Source organism: Silurus aristotelis (genome assembly GCF_946808225.1).
Source record: "Silurus aristotelis genome assembly, chromosome: 18".
Classification (NCBI taxonomy): domain Eukaryota; kingdom Metazoa; phylum Chordata; class Actinopteri; order Siluriformes; family Siluridae; genus Silurus; species Silurus aristotelis.
Window position 1 is genome coordinate 1,045,749 of NC_139591.1, and position 26,559 is coordinate 1,072,307.

A 26,559-nucleotide genomic window follows, 5' to 3' on the forward strand; every position below is an offset into this window, starting at 1 on the left:
GAGTTTTAAAGATATCGGGTAAAACATAACAAAAATGGCAGTAATATATGTTAATCATTTCTCTTTATTCTTCCAATATTACTTGTAAAATGTGAAGCTTTGCTCTGTGGCACATGCGCAATGCTTTGATTTGGCACTTCCGCCATTAAGCGTCTGATCTGTTTCTATGGTTACTTGGGAGTAAAAGGACTTAAGTTGAATGGCTAAAGTTCACACTATAGTCAGCAGGATTTACTGTAAATAAAAAAGCCCAGGTATAAGTGCAGTTATGCCTTTCCTGAAGAAGCCCAGAGAAACCGAGTCTCTTGTGAAAATAGCGGATAAAAAGGCTCAGAAGAACGGAATCCGGCACACGGTGTTCAGCGCAAACGGAGACAAATACACCGGAGAATGGCGTGCAAACCTGAGACACGGTAACTCACTTACCTGTCCTCACCTGTCCTCACCTGTAACTCACTCACCTGACCGCCTTCATCCTGCTGGAACTACTGTCTTATTTATTCATCATTTTCCTCAATAACTGTGTTATTGTACATGCGCAATAGGCCTTCATATCCACCTGATTGATGATTATAGGGATTTAAGAGATTTCTGTTATATTATAATTCCCTGTTTATTCTGTAATAGACAAACAGACAGACAGACAGACAGCGACAGACAGACAGACAGACAGACAGACAGACAGAGAAAGAGAGACAGAGAGAAAGACAGACAGACAGACAGACAGACAGAGAGAGAGAGAGAGAGAGAGACAGACAGACAGAGAAAGAGATAGAGAGATAGATAGATAGATAGATAGATAGATAGATAGATAGATAGATAGATAGATAGATAGATAGATAGATAGATACAGCTTTCAGACTCTTTGCTTTGGGAACAGGACAGGGGACACAAGTGTGGAAGAGATCTGGAGTAATGTATGAAGGTGAATGGGAGCAGGACCTGCGTCACGGCTACGGGCTCCTCAGCAAACTGCAGCCATCAACTAATGAATATGTCAAAGTTTATTTGGGCTCATGGAGAAATGATAAGAAAGAGGTAAGGTTCACTCTGAAGGCTGATGCTGTTCTTTTACATGACATGAAGACATGATCACAATTTACAGTTTAGAAACATGTTTGTTTATTTTAATGAACTGAACTCTGTTCTACCTGTAACCTGTGTGTGAGCAGGGGTTTGGGACACGTTACTACAGCTCATCAGCACGGTATGAAGGCCAGTGGGTGCAGAACGAGAGGATCATGGGCATGATGAAGTATGAGAATGGAGATGTTTATGAAGGAGAGTGGCTGAGGGATAAACCCCATGGTCAGGGCACGCTCTGGCTCGGTAATAACATTCTTCACCAGAACACTCTGAACACGCTTTTATTATCAAGGCCTAGATAGAGGGAGTGAAATGATTTAAAGAGGAAAGAAATACACTAGTGTAGACGCCAAGCACTTTTTTTACGTCTCAACCAGTTAGAGGACAAAGAGCAGGAGGAAAAACCCAACATGTTGAACTGAAAACCTTAGGAATATTTAACATTTGACTATATCTGTGGCTCAATAGTCACGTGTAGAGTTACAGAAGGATGCACATAGGGATGATAAGATTCACTGATTCAAATCGGTGCATCAGTATAAGTTAATGACGTGATGCATCAATTAAAAAAAAATGTGCATTGGATACAAGATGGGATTTGTATCTTGATGCATCTTTTTTTTTTACATTTTTGTTTTTGTAAAATATTATTTATTTATATGTAATTATTAGTAGATGCGCTACACTGTTATTATGTAGAAAGTGACCATTAATTTGTGACTAATATTTTAGATCTTTTCTCATCACTAAACTGTATCCTGAGCGCGTTCTCTTAGCACCACTGCTGAGGCGTGTCCTGAGAGTCAGAGAATACAGATTAACATGGCAGAGGTAGAGCTGTAACTTCCTGCAGAAACAACAGGAAAAGAAGCTAGAAGTCAGAAGGCGCTTAAGTAAATTGATGATTTGCTGTCTGTCTGAACCGAAGAAATAAAAGCGGACTGTCTGCACCATATTGAATTGCAGAGCATCAGATTTTTTCCATTGCATTTTATCGCCTTGTGTTGAATCGAATCTAAATCGGATGTGCATCGAGATGCAAATCGAATCAGTTATGGAGATGCACATACCTTTACTTAATAACAGCAGCTTAAGTTTGTAATACGAGTTCCTGAAATATACATCATGTTGGTGAATGAGGGATGAATCACACTGAAACCTCTGTATGTGTGTAAGCGAATGGGAACAGGTACGAGGGCAGCTGGACAGACGGGAAGAAACATGGACATGGACGCTTCTTCTACACCGACAGGGGACAGCTGTACCAAGGCTTCTGGGTAGACGATGTGCCGAGGTGCGGGACGGTGTGTGATTACAACAAGAAGAATGCGCATACACCAACGCTGTACCCCATCCCCCCGGTAATACAACACCTTTAACCTTAAACATAGTGGGCAGTGTGTGTGTGTGTGTGTGTGTGTGTGTGTGTGTGTAGGAAGGATTCATTTTAGAAACTTGACCACAATATTCGTTCAATAAATGTTTGAACAAATAATTCTCATGTGTACTTCAGTTGATTTACACTGATATTAAATCTTTTCTAGCACATTATTTTGAACAGATCTCAGTGCGACAGTGTGTGTGTGTGTGTGTGTGTGTGTGTGTGTGTGTGTGTTTATTCTCTCTGATATTAAATCTTTTCTAGCACATTATTTTGAACAGATCTCAGTGCGACAGTGTGTGTGTGTGTGTGTGTGTGTGTGTGTGTGTGTGTGTTTATTCTCTCTGATATTAAATCTTTTCTAGCACATTATTTTGAACAGATCTCAGTGCGACAGTGTGTGTGTGTGTGTGTGTTTATTCTCTCTGATATTAAATCTTTTCTAGCACATTATTTTGAACAGATCTCAGTGCGACAGTGTGTGTGTGTGTGTGTGTGTGTGTGTTTATTCTCTCTGATATTAAATCTTTTCTAGCACATTATTTTGAACAGATCTCAGTGCGACAGTGTGTGTGTGTGTGTTTATTCTCTCTGATATTAAATCTTTTCTAGCACATAATTTTGAACAGATGTCAGTGCGAGAGTGTGTTTATTCTCTCTGGCTGTCAGAGTCACACTCGCTGCCTCTCTGCTCTGTAGGTGATGCTGCAGGACGTTCGGTCCGTACTGACGGAAGAACACAGGCGTTTCTGCAGCAACAGAGAAGATTACAAATAAAAATCAACTGCTGAATCCGAGTGAATTTCACCCAATCAGATCTAACGTGTGCACGTGAGAACGCGTTTCAGCCATTAGAACTGGAATGTACTTCCTCACGTTTTTTTTAAATTATTTTTTATACATAACCGCAGCCATTTTTTATACATATAGTCAGTACACAGAGAGACATCTGCTCCTTTTTGTCTCACACAGGAACATGAAAAGCACAAATGATTTGTCTTTACAGAACACAAGAATATACACTGACAATATAAAGTGTTCCCATACAAATAAAATGTATATGCTCTATATCACTCAAAGTTAACCCGGGGTGATCTTTAATTCATAATGGTGAATATGATATAGAACTGCTTCCTGGCTCTCATTAGATGTCACCAAATGATTAGGCATTAAACTCATTCAATTGGATTATTGGAATTGGAAAATTAATATAATTTAATGTTTATGATTTTCATAATATGGCAACTTCCATTCATGTTTGGTAAAATGCAACTTTTATTATTCCAAGTTAGATTTTTTGGCCCTTCATTGGAATAAGATTATGCTCTATATAATATACGCTTGCTGTCCACTTTATTAGGAACACTTCTGCATTTATGCACATCTCTAATCAGCCAATCGTAATAATAATGAAATTGTGCAGCTCAAGAGATTCAGTTAATGTTAACATCAAACCTCAGGGTTGTTGGATGTTAAAACCGTTCGGCAACGTGCCGTTTTTAATATTGTTGAAAAGATCCAGGGCGAATCGCAGAAGATGCTCGACATGTTTCAGAAGAACACTGGGGACGGTTTATTGCTGTTTACAGGTCTCCAAACCTTTTGATACCACTGTGTGTTTTAGAGACTATTAATCTTTAGTATATTTCACACAGAATGGCGTGAAAAACAAAAAACATCCTGTGAGCAATAAGAATGAAAATGGCCTGATTGGTCCAAGCTGCCATGGAGGATGAGTAACTCACTGGATGGTTGAAGACCGTGTGTGTGTGTGTGTCTATGATAGCCTCAAAGTTCTGTTCTACGCCGACAGAAATGGAACCTGATGTGGTCTTCTGTAGTCACCAATCCAATTTTTATCATTCAGACGAGGAATCACATGTGTTTGGCTGATGACTGACTGAAACTCAACTCTGTACTCAAACAAAATGTACAGCAATATAAAACTCCGGAGACATGCTCTGGTTTATTCCATTTTATTTCATTTCAGATTTCCAACCATATAAAACTCACTACAAACACTGCTGTTGTAAACCATTTGTACACTGTGTGTGTGTGTGTGTGTGTGTGTGTGTGTGTGCGTGCTGGCAATTAAGCTAAAATCACGAAACGTCAAGGCCACGTCAAAACGAGACCCACGTGTGCTAAAAGAAGCCGTTTTGTGATTCGTGTAAGACCCTTGAACCATGTGATCAAATATCTTAAAGGATTCAAAAAGCTCCACCTGACCCCTAGATGAGGAATGTGTGTAGTCTAAAATGATTCAGACATTCAATTCATAAAATAAAAATACGGTACATTAATTTGTTTTTTAATTAAGGACCAGTCGACACTCTGCTCCGCAGCAGTATAAATGTGGCTCCTCAGCCTGCTAATGAAACGCCTCACTGCCTTTAAACCAGCGGAGGGAAATTAAAGGAAGGAGACGGGGCGAGTGTTTGAAGTGGTACTGAAATGCACAGGCAGCAGAAGTCATGGAAATAATTACAGTTCGGTTCATTAAACAGAAAATCAGGACACGCCGGGGAGTCAATCAAAAGTGTTTGGCACGCAAAGATGTAAAGGATCAGTGATTGTGGCTCCAATCCAGAGCGACTTACAGTGATCTCATTTCTACAACTGTACACTGATCTCCAGTGGGGACGGGATTTAAACTCACAACCTTCAGATCAGAAATCCATCTTAGCGAATGAGCTACAGGAATTTAATACCAGCACACGCCAGTTACACCAATCAGCAAGAGCATTAAAATCACTGTAGGTCACATGAACAGCATTAATTATCCTGTTACAATGGCACCAATCACATGGGTGGGATTTATTATATACTCAAAAGAAGACCAAGTTCCACTCCTTCACAGATCATCCTCATCCAGCAGGATAATGTTCCCTATTACACTGCAAAAACTGCTCAGGAATGGTTTAATAAAACGTGACAAAACGTTCAAGGGGTCAAAAATCCCCCAAACTTCAGTCTGATCAAGTATCTAAAAAAAACAAAAAAACTAAACATACAATCCCATTGATGGCAGCTTACAGGACTTTAAATGGACTGGACAGATATCTCCAGGTATTTGACAACTCAGATGTTTAAGTGCCACAATGGAAACTACACAAAACCAGGCAGGTGGATTTAATGTTACAGGTGATCTGTGTATATTTTGGTACAAAGACTTAATTACAGAATACTGAGCACATCAGTAGAAAGAGTGCTGTTGTATTAAAAATCACAGCAGGTTGTAAAATACATTTAAAAAGCAGGATATCATCCTTTAATCACCGTATATTCACTCCACGGCACACAGGTTTGGTCACTCCGGATGCTGCACATAGACAGTGCAGTGGACCATCATTAGTTCTTTGCTGGAAACGACACAGCAACAGTTCAAAAGCATTTACTGTATTTTCAATGCATTTTGTCATCCTAATAGTTGCCATGCATGCAAGGTGCTCAAGGAACTGTGGTTTGAAGCGCACCGGAAGACCACCAAAGCAAAAAAAAAAAAAAAAACGCAAAATAAAAACCCTATATGAAGCTGATGGATTTTGGTACGTCACGGTTATAGCTTGATTATAGCTTGATGAATTTAATATAGTTTACACAGATGTCTTTATCGTGATACACTGCCACACTGATATATTGTCCCACTCCTAATTCACATTCAACAAGACACAGTTTTACAGAAGTCTGGTATTTTTAGGACTCTTTCTATAAAAAGTCTTCTCAATTTAAAAATGCAAAATCAAGCACACACACACACACACACACACACACACACACACACACACACACACACACACACACACACACACACACACACATATATATATTAAAAAAACAAGTCAGAAATCATGCTCTAGATGGTTCCCACCAAATGGATTCAGGTGAAACCAGAGCTGCATTCTAGATTTCATCAACCCCTTTAAATAAACATGCGACACAATGACCTACAGACACAGACGTTTACGAAGCAGACTCAAGAAGGTCAAGATGTCCTCTATTGAGAGGTTGGAGAGTGCAGCGCTGATGTTTCTCCTCTTTGGTCCAGCTCATTCTGAAGCCGTGTCAGATCCTCCAGCTCCTCCAGCTCCCGGAACTGGCGGTCGGTTTTGTGACTGACAAGCGAACGGTAAAAATGGACAGCGAAGACGATAAAGATGAGACCGAACGGCACCATGATAGAGGTGGAGGTGATGGCGGCGGCCACTCCGGCGGAGATCGTGCCGTTTTTCTGGTTCTTGGGCCTGATGGGTAAAAACTTGACCCAGCAGAGCAGGACGACCTCGGCGAGGAAGAGCAGCGTGCCGATGACGGTTGAGAAAGCCCAGGCCAGCTCGACGTGGCGATGCATACGTTCATGCGGAGACTCGCGTACCGAGTTCAGGTTGTGCACGTTGCTGACGGCCTCGATGTTGGGCAGGATGCAGGTGCTGATCATCAGAGCGAAAAGATGAACCGCCACCAACACTGTGGTACAGGCGCTGAATGCGATCAGCAGACCAGGGGGGTAATCGTGACTCGTATCCAGCTGAACCTCCACCATCGCCACCTACACACACACACACACACACACACACACAAGGTTAGGGCTCTTTTGTGGTCTTCAAATAATTATATTATATAAAGGGGCCCTGATGTGCAAAAGAAAACATTCCCCACATCACTGCAACTCCACCAGTATATGTATTCATTCTTTAATGGAAAGTTCTGACCATTCCGTTAAAACCCAGTGTGCAACCTTAATGCGTGGAGATTTTGTAGTTCAAATCCAATTCCAAATGCAAGAAGGCAAAGTAGAGACTCTACTACGACTCTTCCTGGTCAGTAGCTGTTGTGTGACTGGGAGACGTGATGGAACGTGGGAATTGGCCAGAAGTTATCAGACCGACCAGGTGACATTTTTTTTTTTTTTATCACTGTGCCCATTTTTGTTCTTTATTCATCTGCGTGGAACCCAATATATTCTTCTACAGTTGTAGCCCACTCACCTTTCTGCTGATCATGATTATATCTAAGAATGCTTCCTGGTCATTTGCAACAAACCTGGTTCATTTTCCTTCAAACTCAAGCAGATGTTTGCACCCACAGACCTACAACTTGCTGCATATTTGTCACAGCATCTTGTGTAAACATCTCAGCAGATCACTGAGATCCCATCTGAGATGTAAGTGAAACTCAACCTGTATGTGACTGGATCACTGCATGCATGCGTGCGTGCGTGAAGATGTTTCTAATAAAGTGTCCAGGCAGTGAACCTTCATATTCGTGTTATGAGTCAATGATGTTCGGGGGTGCGTCACTGCAGCACTGGAGATCATGAGACTGTGATGCGCCAATACAGAACATGAATCGGAAACCCAATACAGTATTTGCATTATAAAGAACAACCAGCTGCTCACTCACCATGGCGAAGCCGGATAGCAGCGCTGAAGTGCGGCTTGTGGCTTTGAGCTTCGCCCTGCTCAGATAGAGCTTCCGCCAGGACAGAGCCTGCAGAGACAGCTCACTTCCGCTCATCACAGCGCACAGGCACACGGACACGGACACGGACCACCGGATGGATCCCTGCGGTGGATTTACAGGTTTCTCATTAACAAGAGAAGCGAAAAAGATTGACCCGAGTAGATCTTCCACACGTCCCACAATCCACCACCTGCCCTAATGGAGCAGATACCCACAATCCACCGCGGTGCTCTCAGCTCCAACCTGCATTTACACATGAAGACACTTGGAGAGTTCTGAGTGCACATCATCATACCATTACCCATTCTGACATTATATAATACATAAATAATATAAATATATATATAATCCTTAATGCACATCATACCATTACCCATTCTGACATTATATAATACATAAATAATATAAATATATATATAATCCTTAATGCACATCATACCATTACCCATTCTGACATTATATAATATATAAATAATATAAATATATATATAATCCTTAATGCACATCATACCATTACCCATTCTGACATTATATAATACATAAATAATATAAATATATATATAATCCTTAATGCACATCATACCATTACCCATTCTGACATTATATAATATATAAATAATATAAATATATATATAATCCTTAATCACATAATACCATTACCCAGTCTGACATTATATAATATATAAATAATATAAATATATATATAATCCTTAATCACATAATACCATTACCCAGTCTGACATTATATAATATATAAATATATATAATCCTGAGTCCACATCATCACACCATTACCCAGTCTAACATTATATATAATATATAAATAATATAAATATATATAATCCTTAATGCACATCATCATACCATTACCCAGTCTGACTATTTTCTGTGGGATATAAAAATTAAACTGTACAAAAGTTATACACGGTGTATATATACACAGATAATATATATATATATATATATATATATATATATATATATATATATATATATATATATATATATATATAATATTACAGGATAATAGAATAGAATGATTAAATAAAATAATAAAATTCTATACAGAAGAATGGTCCAGAATGATATTAGTAAAGCACCAGTGTGACAGTGGTGTAATGTAGAGTTCAGTGGGGTGATAATAGATGGGAGGAAACAAGCTTCATGCTACTCTTTATAACATTTAAATAATAAAATGTTTTATCTAACTTTATATCCGCTTTGCCCTTATTTTGTTACAATTTTTATTTAATTGAGTATTTGGATACAACCTAAAACCATATCTTTATATCCGTATTCACTTTAGTAATGAAAGCACTTATTTTTGTGCAATTTCAAAACAAAATGTTTTTATTTTCTATTTGTATAATGTTAGAGTGATTACTTACTCCTAAAACCTATTAGTCCATTTTTCAAATATTCGCTTTAATACGTATATACACAATTGATATGTTTATTAAGGACACCTGTGAGTTTTGTTTATAGTATTTGGTAGACGTCCTGATACAGAATGTCTTACAACTGAGGAGTTGACGGTTAGGGGCCTTGCTCAAGGGCCCCAGCAGTGGCAGCTGGTTGTGGTGCTGAGATTTGAACTCATGAACTTCCGATTAAAAGTGCAATGCTTTTACTTTTGAGCTTCCACGTCCCCTTCACTTCTTCTGGAACTGCACAAACTGTCCATATTTAATATATATATATATTTTTCCAATCATTTTTAGCCCAAAATTTTTCCAATTAAAATGTTTTTGCTGTTCATTTCAATTGTTAAAATCATTACTCTTCTAAATGGATCCCATCATGCTGGATGTTTATTTCACTAAAGCCCAGATCTTTCTTTCCCATAATTCACCCTGAGTAAAAAAATAAAAACACAGTGCAGATCTGCTCTACTCCTTCAGAGTCAAAGTTTATTTGGCACCTGATGATGATGAACTACACATCGACATCAGAGTACAACACAAAACCCTGCAACGAAACCAGAACAGGAAATTACATGAAAAACCTGAAACCGAACATTCAGATATTGCCCGTTGTGGCAATTTTACAAAAAAACATTGAATTGTTTTTTTTCTTTCTTTTTGTGTTTTATCGTTAAAACTCCTCACGCCGCAGAGAGAAAACATGCAGAGCGGTGAGAACGAACACAGAAATCGAATCGACACCATCGGGCCCACCGGCGCCACGCGCTCTGCTCGGGAGCAGACGGAAATTCGCTCAGGATTGTCTGTGCCGATTAACTGGAGGGTGAAGATTAAAAAGGGGGTGTTAAAAGGGCTTACAGGGTCTTTTTAACGTCCATGAACATTGTTAGGCTTTAAAATAAAAATTATTTCTGATGGAACAGAGCCACCATGCTGCTATTGAGGGGCTGAAGGTTGGTGTTTACCTACAGACTGACCTACCAGACTCTCAAACAGGGTTGAGACAGTAGTAAATGATTAGTGTGAAATCTGACCTATTTCAGACAGGAGAGGAAATAAAACTGCACTTTAGCTTTTCGTCCCTCTTGAAGCTTTCAGCACCGCATGTGGGTCTGTTCCTCACTGGCCTCCAAAATCAGCGTGGGATCGTTTTGTAAATTTTCACGTATAATTTGTGATTTTCTTTTCTTTTTTAAATCAGGTTCAGTGATTGAAATCATGTCTGAATGTCCACATTATAGTGTTTGCTTTATTCAGTTCAGTTGGCTGTCCTGTCTTCAATTCCTTTATAGTTAATCCCGTCCCCTAACGTGTCTCCTATCAGGACTATCTGCATGCCTCTATAAGGATCATGTGCACTATAAGGGCTGTCTGAGTAGACAAATAAACCGAGCTGCAGTTGGTGATGACGCCTGCAGATGGCAGCACGAGGCCGCACGCACAGTCACAAGGAGCGCCGACCTTCATAAGTCAGTGTGCCAAAACATATCATCCTGTGTACACCTAGAGCCGTGCAGCCGGTGCTGTTCTGATCACGTGCGCGCCCTATCACAGAGCTCCTTCTCACATGTATATCAATACTGAAGCGTGAAGAAGACTTTCAGGACCGCTAGAAACGCTGTATTGCTGCGCAGGGGGACTATTTTAAAGGTGGTAGTGTGTAAATGTAGATAAATAAAGTACTTTCTTGTAAACAAAGCGAGTCTTCAATCTTTTTGATACCAACTCATACAGCACACATTCACATAAACTCCACAAATCAGTTCAGCCATCGGCGACCTCTGCTGTCAATTCAAAATCTTTCGTTGGTAGTTGATTTTTAGTGGCTGCAAAACCCGTAACAAAAGTAAAATAGATTTTACGCCGCACCTCAGCAGAGTCATCATTTGTGGAAAAGGAAATGCATGCATTCTTTCGGAGAAAAGAATTTCATGATTAGGGTAGCTACCACGTACGCCACTTAAAAGCTAACATCACACAACTGCTACTCACAGGGGGGGGATGCTCGTCGGTCGAGAGCTGGTGTACACCTGGGTAAAAGCCCTGTAACAGGTCAATGCGGGTTAAAAAAATACATTTTCATTACTTTAGTACACGATTAGAACATTTAGAAAAAAATGGCTTAGAATCGCCTACAGGACATATTTTCTGAACGATTTTAAAGTTCAGATGAAACACTGTGTGCAAGGGCTTCAGCTTAAAACAAGGCAGAGAGAATCAAGTGAGATATGATAACTCGGGTTGAGACGTCGAGAAAAAAAACAAAACGCTGGTGTTAGCTAAATGGGGGAAAACCAGACAATCTATCAACCCATTGGGGCGTGGAACCGAACTGCGCGGGTCACGAAGACAAAAGGTCAAGACGAAAAGACGACTGAAGCTCTGCCGCTTGTCATGATCAGTCTGTGGAGAAGGAGGAAAAAAACAAGCAGCCGTATTTACACGTAGCAACCGTAATAAAGCCCAAACACCCAGTCAGTTCGTTGTAGAAACCCATCCTCCATCTCCTGACGCCCTGCCCACAACACACACACACACACACACACACACAAAGTCTCCTCAAACCACCGTACTGAGTGAGGTGGTATTCGTGGAATCAAGTGTGGAGCTGAGATCGAGGTCGTCGGTCTCTGTAGGGGTGTCGGGGGTCACCAACATTGTGCTGCTGTCAATAGATTCTGTCCTCTCCTCAAGCGGAGGGGGCGGAGCCTGAAGAGGGGTTCTGCAGAGGGTTCCACCTCCTCCATTGTCCTGTGTACCGTTTAGCCCTACACACAGAGAACGAATACGGAATATGACATTATATATATTTATATATATTCCTGGTATTTTTATTATTATATATAGTTATGTGTATATTTACCAAGTCCCATGTAAAGAAGAGAGTTGGGGGTGATGGAAGCCTCATAAGGGGGCGGAGGCTCATCTGGAGGCCGGAGCTCAGGGTATTTATATGCTGCATAGGGGGGTGGTGGTTCCTGGAAGTGGAAAGCGCCACCTTCTCCATCATCAGACAGGTGTAACGGTGTGAGACCCGTCCCAAACATGTCCGAGCCATAATCGAAAGCGGGAACACGGCGGCCCAGGTTAAAGTGGTGCACTGAGAAGGAAGGAAGAGAAAGAAAGAGGGTTTGTATAATTTTTTTAATTCCCTACAATCCCGTCATATATGACCTTGAAGGCTGACATCAGCGCCCAATCTCACTAATGCTCTTGTAGCTGAGAGTATCTAAACAGGTTCCATAATCTAGCACAAAAAAAATTTAAACTAAGACATATTATTGTTGAGTGTCCACACACTTTTGTCCACACTGCGTATTTTATGCTCAGGACTATTTTAGCTGATGTTGCACGTGTGTGTGTGTGTGTATGGTACAGACATACTCACAGTTCCCTCCGATCAGCGTGTCAATGCGCTCTCTGCGTCGCTGCCGTAAGCGGTGTACCATGAAGAGCAGCAAAGACAAGACCAGGAAGGATGAGATGCAGCTGATGATCAGACGCATGCCACTCGCCATGGAGTCGAACAGACTGCTGCCTTCTGAGACACACGGATTCATGATAATTAGGTAGAAACAATAAATATGAGGCACGTATGAGGTGGTATCAAAACGTTTCAGGAGTAGTTTTGCAACACGCCAACAGATGGCAGCACAAGGCTGTGTACGCGCAGTCACAGGGAGCACATGTTCGTGTTCATGTGCGTTACCTGGATCGAGACAGGTGAACTTGCAGCACTCTTTAGGGTCCTTGGTGAAGTGCGTACAACCCTGCGGCCTCTCGCACAGCGCCGCCACACACATCTCCGCCTCGCCGTCGTGACACGTGCAGCTCAGACACGGGTCGTCCCCCTTGGGTGTGAAATACAGTCCCTCACTGACCACGTTATCCCGGATATCCACACATGTCTGTCCTACGCAAACACAAATAAACAAATAGGTTTTCCTCCTGCACGTGATGAAGCCATTACTACACTCTAATCGCTATATAATTGAGCCTGACTGATTAAATGCAGCTTGTGCGCTGGAGCGTACGTCTTTTGCAGAGAAAAGGAAAGGGTTTGTAGCAGTTCTCTGTGTGCCAGCTGTGCAAGCCACGCTCGTTCATGTTCCTGTTGTGAAAACGCTGCAGTTGTGCGCAGTACACGCTGTCCTGCTTCACGCTCGCCTCCGACACACTCCACAATCCCTCCGGGGGCAGAAACACCTGCACAGAGCCTACACACACACACACACACACACACACACACACACACACACGTCCTCGATGTTAGAACACAATGCTGAACCCGCATCGTTGGCACGATGTGGGCAGAGTATACTGTGCTAGGAAACACACTCCCACACAATAGTGGATAGAATAATGGATTTAGTAGTGCTGAAAAATATTTAATGCTTCTTAATGTTAAAACTGCATTAAAATCATAACTACTAAACAGATTGTGTATTAAATTGTTAGACTACCCCATGTTATTGTTTTGATTAATTTCCCCAAACAATTAAACTGTGTATATATTTATTACATCATCTAAACATTATAAAATCATCTAATGTAAAGAGATTTTACTGCTTTTGTTTTACTCACCTTTATAGGCCACCTCCCATCGGCCCTCAAACGATCGACTCTGATTGGTGATGACATACTGATAGCCCACCCAGAAACTGTTCAACAAACACACAGGGAAAAACGTGTCTGTTAAATACATATATATAAAAGGAGTCCTGAACGTAAATGGAAAAAAGCATGTGCACAAAGTGCGTGTAAAACGCTGACCTGCACTGGTCCCTGCGCTCACACACTCTCTGGTCGATTTTGAGGATGAACTGCAGCTCTTCGTTGGTGCTGAAGGTGGCGAGCGAACCGTTCACTCTCTGGCACGTCTCTCCAGCCTGCCAGTAATTCTCCCCTCGCTCGTACACCTTGTAACAGCTGGAGGTCTTCTCATAGTGGTGCCATCCGCTCGGGCATTTTTCTACACACACACACACACACACACACACACACACACACACACACACACACACACACACACACACACACACACCTTTCAATAGACTGCAGTTATACATCATGGTATTACACAAGAAACAATAGGGAATGTTTTTAAACAATTCCTCTTGTCCCATAATCCACTGATTGAGTCTCATTACCCACAATGGTAATCAAAGCAGCACCATAAGATCTTTATTTATTTATTTATTCTTAAGTATGCTGCAATTATATAAATCCTACTGATGTTTTGCGGTCCAAGCATTGTGGCTGACCACACACTTCCTTGTTTGTTCCGAATACACATTAAGTTTTTTTTTATATATGAAACCTAATATGATTGAGTTCACGTCTTGGTCTGGACTGTAAGGGAAAGAGGCGAAGATAAGATGCGAGGCGCAAAGTCTTACTGTTAAAGCGCACGGGTTGGGCCACGCCCATCACATCCTCAATCTGATCGAACCCGCTGCCATAACGATACCGCTCCTCCTTCATCGCTGTGGGAAAACGGGAGAACAAGGTTGGGATGAAACAGAGAGAAAGAGAAAGAGAAAGAGAAAGAGAAAGAGAGAGAGAGAGAGAGAGTGTGTGTGTGCCACAATTCACAAAATAATTTCAATGTTTTTTTTATAAATGGGATTAAGATTTGGAATGGAACCATTATTAAAGTTGTCAGGATCTATGAATATTCATAAATATGCAAACCAAAAGGACTTCTATATGCTCCTGGCATCTGTAACAGCTGGTGAACACTATCTACTTTTAGGAAAAAATTTAATGTTACCCTGAAAACCTTGTTCTGGTTGTCAGATTTAACAAGTTTGACAGGAAACAAAAAGTTGCACCACATCTTCGTCGTCTAATAACAAGCGGATTTGAAGAACTTGGGTGCATCGTTACTGTGTTAGTGGCGTGTGCAGGAACTTACAGTATACAGGTACACGGTGTAATAAGGGATAAGGAGTATCCATGATAATGTAATATTGTGACGTAACCAGTGACTTGTAAAAAAAAAAAAAAAAAAAATTAATAAATAAGGACGTTTTGTACAGGTGCATGGACATACGAGGACAGTCGATCTCGTCACTCTTGTCCTCGCAGGCGGTCCAGCCATCACACCTCCAGTCTAGAGGGATACACTGCATCCTCCCACTGAGACATGCGAACTGGTCCTGAGCGCAACGCGGCTCTGATCATACACACAGAGGTAAATAAAGTTTGTTTGTTTGTTTGTGGCTGGATGGATGGGTGGATGGGTGGATGGATGGATGGATGGATGGGTGGATGGATTTGAACAGTTACAAAGCAAAGAAATGCAAATAGTAGCAACTGTGCATTGAGAAGTGCAAATGAATATGCAAATATATGCAAAGCACGTAATATATAAGCATATACAGCAAATAAATATAAAGACTCTGGGCAGTATAGAAATGTGCAGAAGCTGGTGAGCAAGTAAACTAAGAATAAATCTAAACATATGAGAGATTATATTAGTGCAGGATCTGTGTGAGGCACAAAATGTCTAGAGAAAGTGGGACATAAAAATTTACATATTGGAAATGTACAGTGTGTGTGCAACTGTACAGTTATACACAGTATGAGATATAAGGATAGACTGGGATATACAATGCTGTGTTCAAACACACACACTAGTACGTGGTAAATGCAGCAGTTCTCACCTGACAGCGGTGTGGCCAGTGCTAACCACGACCCTGTAAACAGAGAGAGAGAAAACACAGACAAAACAGATTAAAGGTTAAAGATGATCCGTTGACTTCCCTCTCTCACCCAAGAATCCTAAAATGCTCTTAACCAGTCTGGAGTATTTATCACTCTCCTCAGAGACATGGGAAATTCACAGATGATCAATAAAACCATTAGGTATTGTCACTCTCTGGTCTTTGAAGAATAAATAAAGACTGTCTAGACGCCATCCTCCTGTCTATTCATTATTAAATCAAAAGTCTGATGCTCTCTCCTCCTTTTAAGGTCAACAAAATCTATAACACTGTTGGGGAACGTCGTCGGACACGTCTAAAACATGGTTTGAATACATTGATATGGACATTAAAGTTGAATGAGACTCTGTTTACTAACTTTCAACTGAAAATAGAGGACACAATTGTTCCTTTCCTGATGTAAAGACTGAGACAGTTGCATTCTGGTTCTTATCATTCTGGACTAACAGCCAAATGAGATGTGAATAAGACCCAACTGTTACAGTCACATTACTAAATAGGAGACTATACATAAGGCAGAGTGAGGATGTTTACAGAAGGTTGTGTCAACAGAAAACTCATCCATGTTTACTGCTCTGAAGGGCGAGGGTTTGAGCCCCGGTACTGCCAGGCTGCTACTGTTGGGCCCTTGAGCGAGGTCCTTTTCTTCTTTCTGCTCCAGGCGCACTGTATCATGTCTGCCCCTGTGCTTCCTTACATGCTGGGATATGAGAAGAAATATTGTCTCTGTACTGTAATGTACACGTGACAGCGAAAAGCTTCTTTCTAACGTGTGTCCGTGTGTAAACCATATTCAGATGACGGGTGTCCAGACTAAATAAATCCATGGGACACGCAGTTACAGAAAACTGATCAATGACAGGGTGATGTGATGTGCCCCAAACCGCTCAGAGCATCAGAGCAGTAAAGCAGAACATGTTCATGTACCACTGAAAAAAACAGAATGACGTATTGTGATGTACGTTTACACGTGGAGCGTTGAAATGAACGGATTGTTACTATAACATTATATTTACATGAACAGACGATTTTATAAACACGTGGTTAGGGTCTCTCACACACACACACACACACACACACACACACACACACACACACACACTTCTTGAAAAAAAGTACTGAAATCAAAACCGATATCACGATATCTTCCGTCTAGTATCGTCCCGGTTATCAAACCGAAAATTGTTCATATCGTTCGTTCATAAACCAAAGAACAAATCCCAAATATGTGAAATATGTAGAATCACAATAATAAACAGAATATGGGGTCAAATATGATAATTTACGCTAATTCTGGGCGCTAGCAGGCCGCATGCGCAGTTAGCGCGCGGGATATTTAGCTTTATAATATTACAGTTCTAGACATTACACTGCTAATGGCTGATAAATAAACCGGGTAATGTGTTCGACAGCAGTATAATAAGGTAAATACTGCAGTAAATCAGACGCTGGTCCGGCGACCCGGGTCCCGGGTCCGGAGAGGGGAGTGGAGTGGAGGAGGGTTTACCGGTCAGTGACGGATCCGTGAGGGTCAGGACGTAGAGAAGAGCGAGGAAGAGGCGGCAAGAGCTGCGGTCGAATATCGCCACCATTTATTATAATTAGTATTTGCTATTTATCCTCCATTCATATCCCGAACCCTGAACCTCCCCCGTGGAGAAAAACGTCCCGGAGAAAGCGGCCTTCAATCAACTCTGGATCAGATCCTCCTACTTCCAGCCTCACTTCTCCATAACACACACAGGACTCCGGAATCTTTTATCCACCCCTTATTACACTATTATTCTAGAACTACGCTCAAACGAGTTTGCTGTAAATCGCCTTATTTACACATTTACATTCGAACTGGAACAAAATGGCGGCGCTCTCTCCTCACAGGGAATAGCTCCATCAAAACAATCCCGAGCAGGAACTCAACCAATCACCATCGAAAAACAAAGCTCGCTCCCTCCTCTCAACCAATCACCTCTCAGACAAGGGGGCAGGGTTCGACAGTGGGTTTCAACCAATCAGCGTAGAGATCTCTGACGTGGGCGGGACTAAAGGGGTGCGCATGAACGGAATGTAAAGGCTTGGGTTAAACAAACAAACAAACAAACAAACAAACAAACAAATAAACAAATAAATAAATCCACGTCTTATAAAATGTTAAAAAAAAAAAAACCTGATAAATAAATAAATAAATACCAGTCCAATAATATGATTTTTTTTTATTGATAAACACAGATCCACGTCTAACAAGATGTGTTTTAAATAAATAAATAAACAAATAAATAATAAATAAATACATAAATAAATACATAGAAAAAAGTAATTAAAAACCCCACGCCTAATAACATTTATTTATGGGTTATTTATAATAAATAAATACAATCATTTATTGTTTACTCACAATAAACCAACAAATAAATAAAAATAAATGTCAGATAAACTTTATTGCTTATTTATAATAACCAAAATATTACACTATAAACCATCACTATACCAAAAGATTGTTAACCCAAAACTATCAATCTAAACTCAGCTTTGAAATATAAATAATAAATAATTGTCATATGGAAGCCTCAGCCCTAATCCTAAACCATGAGCTAATGAGCACTGAACCCTAACCTTGTGTCCTTGTGTATTCAGGTTGTTGTGTATTTGAAGCAACAGTAAAACAGCTGCTCAACATTCACCACATTCCTGTGGCTCCACTTGTGTGTGGGTTTTTTTGCACCCTCTTAAATGCAAGTAGATACAATTAAAACCTATTAATTATAATGTGTTGTTTAAGATATTTATGTCTCCCTTAATTTTTAACAACCAGAAACAGAATATTCATGTTTCTGGATTCCATATTTATGGCATATACTGAAGTACAGTATAAAGTAAACAGCATGCAGTATGATGTATGTATATGTGTACAAATATATGTCCATAATAAATATATAAACTAATAAAAATGATCTGGTAATGTACCTGGTAACAGTGAATAAGAATATTAACTGAGGAAAAGGTGCAATGTGCCTACAACTGCATTCAAATAGCATTGAAGCCCAAATATTTTAGTTCCATCACCTAAGATTAATTTAATATCTTAAAAATCTAGGGATAAAACAGCTTACAATAAGGATTAAGATTGTATAGAATTGATAAGAATAATAAAAAAAATAACCTTTCATGTTACACAAGATGTGCAGATTCACATCAACACCATTTAATTTCTTCTCCCAAAACTCCAGCACCACCTGGTCTCCTCAGATGCAGCCATTAAATCCAATATGACCTTGTTTTACCCTCTAAAGTGGTCATTTTCTTTTATTTCATCGTGTTATATGTCTTCTATGTTCTGCTGTGAATAAAATATGGTTTTACGAGATTTTGCAGATTATTGTTTTTATTTTACTCAACATCCCATATTTTCTGAGGTTGGACTTGTACTTCTGTGAGATGTCTCAAAATGTCCTCAGCTGAACCATGAAACATTTCTAAAAGCTGATGTATGATTGTTTTTTGTACAGAACATTCTAGAATTGAAAGCATGGTTTGCATCATTTAAAAAAAAAAAAGTTGAGAGTTGCTTGGTTGAGTTTCAACTGTTTTCCCAGATCGTGAAGCTTCTCATTGGTGGAATCTTCAAAAATCATTTGGAGGTATATGTTCCCCTGGGGCCATTGTATTAATTATTTAAATATTATTAATTAACTAGAGATACATTCATGTTTGAACATGACTGTATTGTCTGCTGTCTGCTGTTACTTCTCTGTGCATCACATTTAGAGTCCACATTAGTGTGAAAGTAACATCCTTGGTATGGACTCTGTGATTTATTTTTAAACGTGCACTCCACAGGTCTGTGACAAAAGCTGATTCTGCTTGTTGAAGGTAATGGAGGATGACGCAGAGATATTGGAGAAGCTCGGCTACACACTTAGCCAAACCCTAGGTCTAGGGGGTTACAGCAAGGTCAAGGGTGCCTACTCCAAAGAACTGAAGAGAAATGTGGCCATTAAGATTAATGACAGGAGAAAAGTGTCCAGTCATTTTTGGAATAAATTCCTGCCACGTGAACTGGAGATCCAAGCCTCACTAAACCACCCACATATAACAAAGATGTTCGAGTCCATTCATATAGATGAACAAAAGCATGTCATAGTGATGGAATTGGCTTCACAGGATGACCTGCAAAAACTTATTAAAATCAATGGTAAGCTCTCCGAGGACCTCTCTAAAAAGCTGTTCCTCCAGCTCTCAGTTGCCATCTAATACCTTCACGACCAAAATATTGTTCACCGTGATCGAAATGTGAAAACCTGCTGCTGGATCATGACTTTAACTTGAAAGTTGCAGACTTTGGCTTCAGCAAAAGGTTGAGGTATGTGGGTGGCAAGATGGTGCTAAGTAACACGTTCTGTGGGTCTGCAGGATACGCGTCACCAGAAATACTGCAGAACATCTCTTGCAACCCTAAAACAAGTGACGTGTGGAGCATGGGTGTGGTGTTGTTCAACATGCTGGTCGGCACCATAGCGTTTGATGACTCCAGCATTACGAGGATGGTGAAGAAACAGAAACAGCACGTAATCAACTTCCCTGTAGATCTACAGGACAACTGCGAGAACGTGTGTGACCTGATCGCCTGCATGCTGAACCCCAATCCAGACCAGAGGTTTGACATTAACCAGGTAATCCAACACCCATGGCTGCAGGAACAGTTCAAACTAGATCAAGGTTCCTTGAGAGAGTCGAGCAGCCCATCTACATCAGAAGCTGGCACGGAGGAAGTTTAGCACAAGACCAAGGAAGTTCCAAACCTACACCAAAAATCATCTGAAGCATTACAGCAAGCTTTTCCATTAGCCCAAAACAGAACGCATAAAAAAAACTTAATAAAAAGATGAATAGATATTTGAGTCCATCATCATTACTCCTGATAAAAATGTAACCCGAACTGATGCATCATCAATCACCGAAATGAACCATCTTTTAATACGTATCGATTCATTTGGACGAATTTCTAATTATTCACACACACAAAAAAAATTACACAAAAATTGTATAAATCCATAAATAATCATGTTCTGTCATTCGACAAAACATTTCAAAACATCCAGAATACAAGAATGACACTTTTTCACAACCTGTACAAAAATACTTTAATTGTTATTACAGTTTTAACTGATAAAGTCGTCAGCAAGCTTGAAAAGCTTTTTGTGAGTCTTTCAATCGACAAAAATCAAACAAACCAAAACAACAACAAAAAACAACACAATGGAACATTTGGTGTGTGTTTGTAGTCCTTTTATGGTGCCCTCAGAAATAGTCGGCAGCTTTTCTTCTCTTTGGCAGCTGTAGCAGGTTGTCGGTGATGGAGGCGGGGTCGTGGGAGGCAGGGGTGCGGGTTTTGCCTGGTGTGGGGGTGTGTAAGGACTCTGACGGGGTGAGGGGAGTTTTGGAGCCTGAGGCTCTGTGAGAAGGTGAAGGGGTATAGCTGGCACGCAGCGCTTTGTCAGTGTACTTAACAGATGAACGGTTGACGAGGCGCTGCAGCGCCGGAGACAAAGCGGCAGGACTCAGACCTTTTGGGGTCAAACTGCAAAACACACACAGAGGAGTCAAAATCTATGAAGACTAAATTTTCTCAAGAACAGCGTGCAGTCTCACAAACAAACAGCACGTAGTTTCAGTGATTTGCCTCTAGAGGCCGCTCTTGTAATGACAGCGGACCAGAAGTCGGAAAAACTATCAGTATGGATTTTTGCCGAAAGCTGATAGTTACAGCAATCAACTATCAGTTCACAGACCTCTATTAATCTATCTATTAATAACTAATAGGAATATTAGTTCAAAAGCCAACCTTTATGATCAAAAACAGATATGATACAAATAAATCATTTCAAATTAAATGTTTAAATTGCTTCTCTGGCATTTTTCAGAGGCTGTTCGAAATGTGGGGGCCGAAGGGGCCTATGGACATAGTTTGGGGACCCCGGTATTGGTGGTGAGTTGGAAGCATTCGCAGGTACACATTGCATAATCAATAAATCGCTCAATCCGGGTTTTTTTTTTATTTATAAGAAAAAACAAAATTAATATTGAGCATGTGACCTGCATCATCAGGTGTGAAAGAGAATCCTGATCTGATACTTCTACACTGAATAAACAGAAATAATACGTGTCATACCTAGCGAGATTTTCCGTGACTTTACGAAGAGCTTCCTGTTTCTTCGCTCTGTTTTTGGCTGCCAATTCGTTGGCCATTTTGAGCCCGAGCCTCTCTCTGCGTCCTGGTTCTGGGATCTAAACACACACCAAACATCACACACATTTGGTTGATTCCAAATAGTTGCAACAACCCCTAGATTCCTACACAGTTTTCATTTAAAAATTCCAGACTTTTCCAAACTCAAATATGCAGACTTCCCTGAAGATCTTTAAGACCATATTTTACATCTGAAATTCCGACTTTAAATTCCAACACTTACATTACAATTTTAGTAATCCAGACCTGAAAATGAGTCAAATCAAATTCCATACTTTTCCAAAATGCAAAAAACCTGACCTTAAATGCTGGGCCATGGGTCCTTTCGATGAGGGGCGTGTCTGAACCGTCCAGTCTGAAGGGCGTGTCCTCGATCTCTCCCCACGTCATCAAAGGAGACTCGCACACTCCTGTCGCAAACATAAATAACAATACATTATTAATCACAAAAGTAAAAAAAAGCAAAACAGGTAGAGAGTGCGTTACAGAGTGTGTTACAGAGTGTGTTACAGAGTGTGTTACAGAGTGTGTTACAGAGTGTGTTACAGAGTGTGTTAGAGTCTCACCTGGTGCCGGAGATGGCGCTCCCTCGAAGCCGTAACCGTTGACTTTGGGAGACTCGTGTGGCAGCAGCTCTTTTCCATCTGGTCCAACTTTTCCTAATTTAAACTGAACACAGAACACACACACTCAGAGCGTGGCTATACGGGATAACTGAAATGTGTGTGTGTGTGTGAGAGAGCAGTGTGTATGAGCACGGGAGTGGGCGGAGCTAACCTGTGCATTAAGAGCGGCAGCCTGCTGGATCTGTGATTTATTGAGGGCTTTGCAGAACGGGTCCACGTCGAAGCGTGTGTTTTTGTACAAGACTTCTCTCGGCTTCTTAAACATCGTGTGGTCTTCCACACCTGGATGGGAATTTACACACACACAAGCCGTATTTAAAAAAACAAAAAAAGAAACAAAAAAAACCCATACCTTGATGTGACAATGTTCTCAATTTATGAGCTGAAGCTTCAGGGCTCGCAGTAGAAGTTAAAGAAGAACTGAACCAGTCCTCTGATTAATATATTTGTGTGCGTGTGTGTGTGTGTGTGTGTTGCACTTCTTGCCTTCAGGGTAATACATGAGGGCGTTTTTGGCCGTGTACTTCCACGTCTCTACTCCGGCCTTCACACACTCCAGAGCTTGAATCTCTGATGATGGCAGAGCCAGATTTTCCTCCTGACGCTGCAAAACACAATAAATAACTGCACCATCTATCCAGAGAAAACACACAAAACACACACACAAAGAAAACACACACACACAAAACAAGAAATTATGCTTATGAACCTGTTTGTACTCGCTCTCTGCCTCGTGCAGCCAGGAGTTCTTCAGCTTCTCCTTATCCTGGGCCAAAACCATTATCTGCTCGAACGACGCGTTATCCTCACTCGTGTTCTTCGACAAGAAACGATCCAGAGACGGCAGCTCCTTCTCCTTTTTCCCGCCGTCTTTCCCTCCTGTGGGAACAAAGCGGAGTCGTGGAACATCGTCCCGCACAAATGCACTAATGCCTAGAGAAAAAAAGCTCGACTCGACAGCGCCCCCTGGATGGAGATCAATTCGATCAACACGTATAAAAGACTTGAAATAATGCCGTTTATTCCCTTCCGCACAGTTCTGTAGCGTGTGATGTCATACCGAGCTCGGTGTCTCGTCCTGATCTACTGGATGGAGAAGTAGCGCGGCCATCAGGTGTCTCAAATGATGACGGGGTCACATCTGGTAAAAAAAAACAAGCCCCCACAATCTGTTATAAGCTCCTAAAAAAATTACCATACAGCTCTATACTGCTACGACTTATAACCGAGCCACATCATGTCATGTGATGTAACTCACAAGGGACGTAAGTTCGTGGGGTATATTTGGCCATGGCTGAGCCGTATTTGATGGCGATCTCCCTCATTCTCTGTAGGTCCCCGCTCTCCTCTGCCTCCAGGTAATCTTTCTGTGCTTGCAGCTTACTGATGTCTGGGAAGAAGTCCCTTTGAATGATCTCCTCCAAACTCTGCAGGCAGGAATCGCACAGTTAATATGGCAAAGAAAAACTTAACACCCGGACAAGAAAAAATGTCTGGAGGTTAAAGTGTATATTTGATTTGGGTTTAATATTTGAATACACTCTGATCGATTCTAATCAAGCTGAAGGATTTGCCATCTAAATCCCAACCACTCTCAGGGCCACTCTGACTGTGTGAATCTCAGTTAATCGTTCCTGATAAACACTTTCTTCAAGAAACTTTGGACTGTGTATGAAAGTCATTATAAACAATAAGAAATATATTATACATATATACAGGGACCCAGATGGCGATGATACACCGGAGAACCGTCCAGACGGTGTTCTTCACCTGCTGTTCCTGGAATTGACTACGGCTTTGAACACGACGAAGGTGCTACTAAATAAATTCTGTATAAAAAGCTCTACGAGGTGGTATCAAAACATTTAGAGACTAACGGTTTAACTGGTGTTGTTTTGGTGTTGGGTTGTACGTTCGCAGACGGCGAGTTCGCACAAACGTGAAATCCTGCGGCAGTCATTCGAGGCGTTTTGAGCAGCACACGCACGTCCAGAGCGGAAGAACGTCGATGGAAAACGACGAGAGATCAGAAAAAGCTTCGACGAGCTCGACCTTTCGGCAACTCGTGCATGATGATCGTCGGAAAACAACCCACAGGATCGCACATCCGCACCCACCCTGATCACCAGGTTCTGCTCCTGCGCTTTGACTTCACACTTTCTGAAGATGAAGATTTTTGACACCATCCCGTTTCGAAGAAAAAAAAAAATGGACACATTCCGGATGTGGAATGAACGTTAATGGTATTGCTTTCCAAGGAGACTATTTTGAAGGTGATCGTGTGGAAACGTAAACAAATAAAGTAGTTTATTGTAAACAGAGCAAATCACCAAACCTTTTGATACCAACTCGTGTAGTTTATCAGTGTCTAGAATAACAGCACTAGAAATAGTTCTAATCATTATTTCTGCTTAAAGAGCTCCAACCTCGCCTCTGTGATTGTTTACATTGGAACTCACAACCATCTGGGACTTTACAGCAGAATGATCTTTACGTTTAAGACCATTCGATGTTTTCCTTCTTATGTAACCTGCTCAGGTTCATGATGACCATCTCTATGCCATCTTTTGTGGGAAAATGGGACACTTATATACCCAGTTTGTCCTATTTATTATTATTCACGAGGAGATTTTTTGTTGTTGTTGCTGAAACAGACTCTATGGTGGAGCTGAACACTTGTGTGGACTGTAAACTCACCTCGATGTATTCATCTTCATCCAAGATCTTCTTCTTCGGCTTACTCGGTTCCTCCTGTGGTTTCCTCACCGCCACGGCGTTATCAGGCTTTACACACACCGCAGTCTCATCCATCCTCACACGAATATTCACTAATTCACGTGTAAACACTACAGTTAGAGCAACAAAAAAAAAGAAACGCAACGTCTTCCGGTTCCTGTTTTCCTCCTCGGATACATCCGGTGCGATAGCGCCAGTTATACCGCCCTCTACTGGAAGAAGCTCACATAACATCAAGAACATTCGGGAACGTTCTCTACACTACAGTACATCGAACAATTGTAAATAAAATATTGTCCATTATACTGTATATGTGCACTTTATTTTATATTTAAAATTATTCACCATAGTGTGCATGCTCTACAAGTTTACAGATGCTCGAACATCACACAACATTTTACCCCTGAATCCATCCACCTCTTAATATTGTCGCTATGACGCCAGGTCTAACGAAACAATCAATATTATAGATAACTTCAAGCATGTAAACACTGAGAAACACGTTGAAATGTTGCACATGTCTGGTCCTAAAGCACTGCATTAGGTGGCACAATTGTTTTAGCACAGAGCTGTCAAGACACAACGACTAACGTATACTTTTTAAGTTAATAAAAAGCTAATACTTAGAGCTAGACTAATACAGCTCTAAGTATTAGCTTTTATAAATATCTCAACTGTAAACACACATTTGTATGTTTATTTTTTTGTGGAACCAAATTTCAGAGCATAAAGACAAAATATTCTTGGACAACAAATTGAACTTTTGCTATGTTTCCACACGGACGGTTTTAATTGCCAGACGTGTGCATCATGGCGTATTTTGGTGGTTGATATTAGACTTGCTGCATCAGTAAAACAAATGTTTAGTGAT

At 40.8% G+C, this 26,559-nt stretch overlaps 5 protein-coding genes across 7 annotated transcripts; 2 read left to right on the forward strand and 3 right to left on the reverse strand.

The window, feature by feature from the left end:
- The first annotated feature begins 150 nt into the window (after positions 1–150).
- Positions 151–5,818, forward strand: morn3 (MORN repeat containing 3). The gene is made up of 5 exons (XM_083567531.1): positions 151–413; positions 881–1,038; positions 1,173–1,329; positions 2,263–2,447; positions 3,167–5,818. The coding sequence occupies exons 1-5, from the start codon at positions 269–271 to the stop codon at positions 3,242–3,244; spliced, it is 723 nt and encodes a 240-aa protein (XP_083423657.1). The 5' UTR covers positions 151–268; the 3' UTR covers positions 3,245–5,818.
- Positions 5,819–5,865: 47 nt separating this feature from the next.
- Positions 5,866–8,182, reverse strand: orai1b (ORAI calcium release-activated calcium modulator 1b). The gene is made up of 2 exons (XM_083567532.1): positions 7,871–8,182; positions 5,866–7,016 (listed from the first exon to the last, which is right to left on the reverse strand). Exons 1-2 carry the CDS (start codon positions 7,982–7,984, stop codon positions 6,465–6,467), a joined length of 666 nt encoding a protein of 221 aa, XP_083423658.1. The 5' UTR covers positions 7,985–8,182; the 3' UTR covers positions 5,866–6,464.
- Positions 8,183–9,820: 1,638 nt separating this feature from the next.
- On the reverse strand, positions 9,821–18,057 carry dgcr2 (DiGeorge syndrome critical region gene 2). Of its 3 annotated transcripts, none has more exons than XM_083568267.1 (11): positions 17,590–18,057; positions 16,023–16,055; positions 15,410–15,532; positions 14,754–14,840; positions 14,128–14,326; positions 13,939–14,015; positions 13,389–13,571; positions 13,064–13,267; positions 12,743–12,892; positions 12,218–12,454; positions 9,821–12,122 (listed from the first exon to the last, which is right to left on the reverse strand). In XM_083568267.1, the coding sequence occupies exons 1-11, from the start codon at positions 17,672–17,674 to the stop codon at positions 11,914–11,916; spliced, it is 1,587 nt and encodes a 528-aa protein (XP_083424393.1). In that variant the 5' UTR covers positions 17,675–18,057; the 3' UTR covers positions 9,821–11,913. The 3 variants fall into 3 exon arrangements, with proteins under 3 accessions (XP_083424393.1, XP_083424394.1, XP_083424392.1); XM_083568268.1 differs by having other exon boundaries at positions 12,743–12,895; positions 16,023–17,133; positions 17,171–18,057; XM_083568266.1 differs by having other exon boundaries at positions 12,743–12,895; positions 17,590–18,031.
- A 1,568-nt stretch (positions 18,058–19,625) lies between these two features.
- Positions 19,626–20,915, forward strand: tssk6 (testis-specific serine kinase 6). Its single transcript, XM_083568905.1, is given in 4 exon segments — positions 19,626–19,717; positions 19,917–20,327; positions 20,331–20,361; positions 20,364–20,915. Coding segments are annotated over 3 exon segments (897 nt in total). The 5' UTR covers positions 19,626–19,717; positions 19,917–19,952; the 3' UTR covers positions 20,855–20,915.
- Positions 20,916–21,194: 279 nt separating this feature from the next.
- On the reverse strand, positions 21,195–25,866 carry ess2 (ess-2 splicing factor homolog). Its single transcript, XM_083567546.1, has 10 exons — positions 25,650–25,866; positions 24,211–24,379; positions 24,013–24,093; positions 23,662–23,831; positions 23,439–23,556; positions 23,104–23,234; positions 22,893–22,995; positions 22,627–22,736; positions 22,249–22,364; positions 21,195–21,657 (listed from the first exon to the last, which is right to left on the reverse strand). Exons 1-10 carry the CDS (start codon positions 25,761–25,763, stop codon positions 21,378–21,380), a joined length of 1,392 nt encoding a protein of 463 aa, XP_083423672.1. The 5' UTR covers positions 25,764–25,866; the 3' UTR covers positions 21,195–21,377.
- Positions 25,867–26,559: the final 693 nt, after the last annotated feature.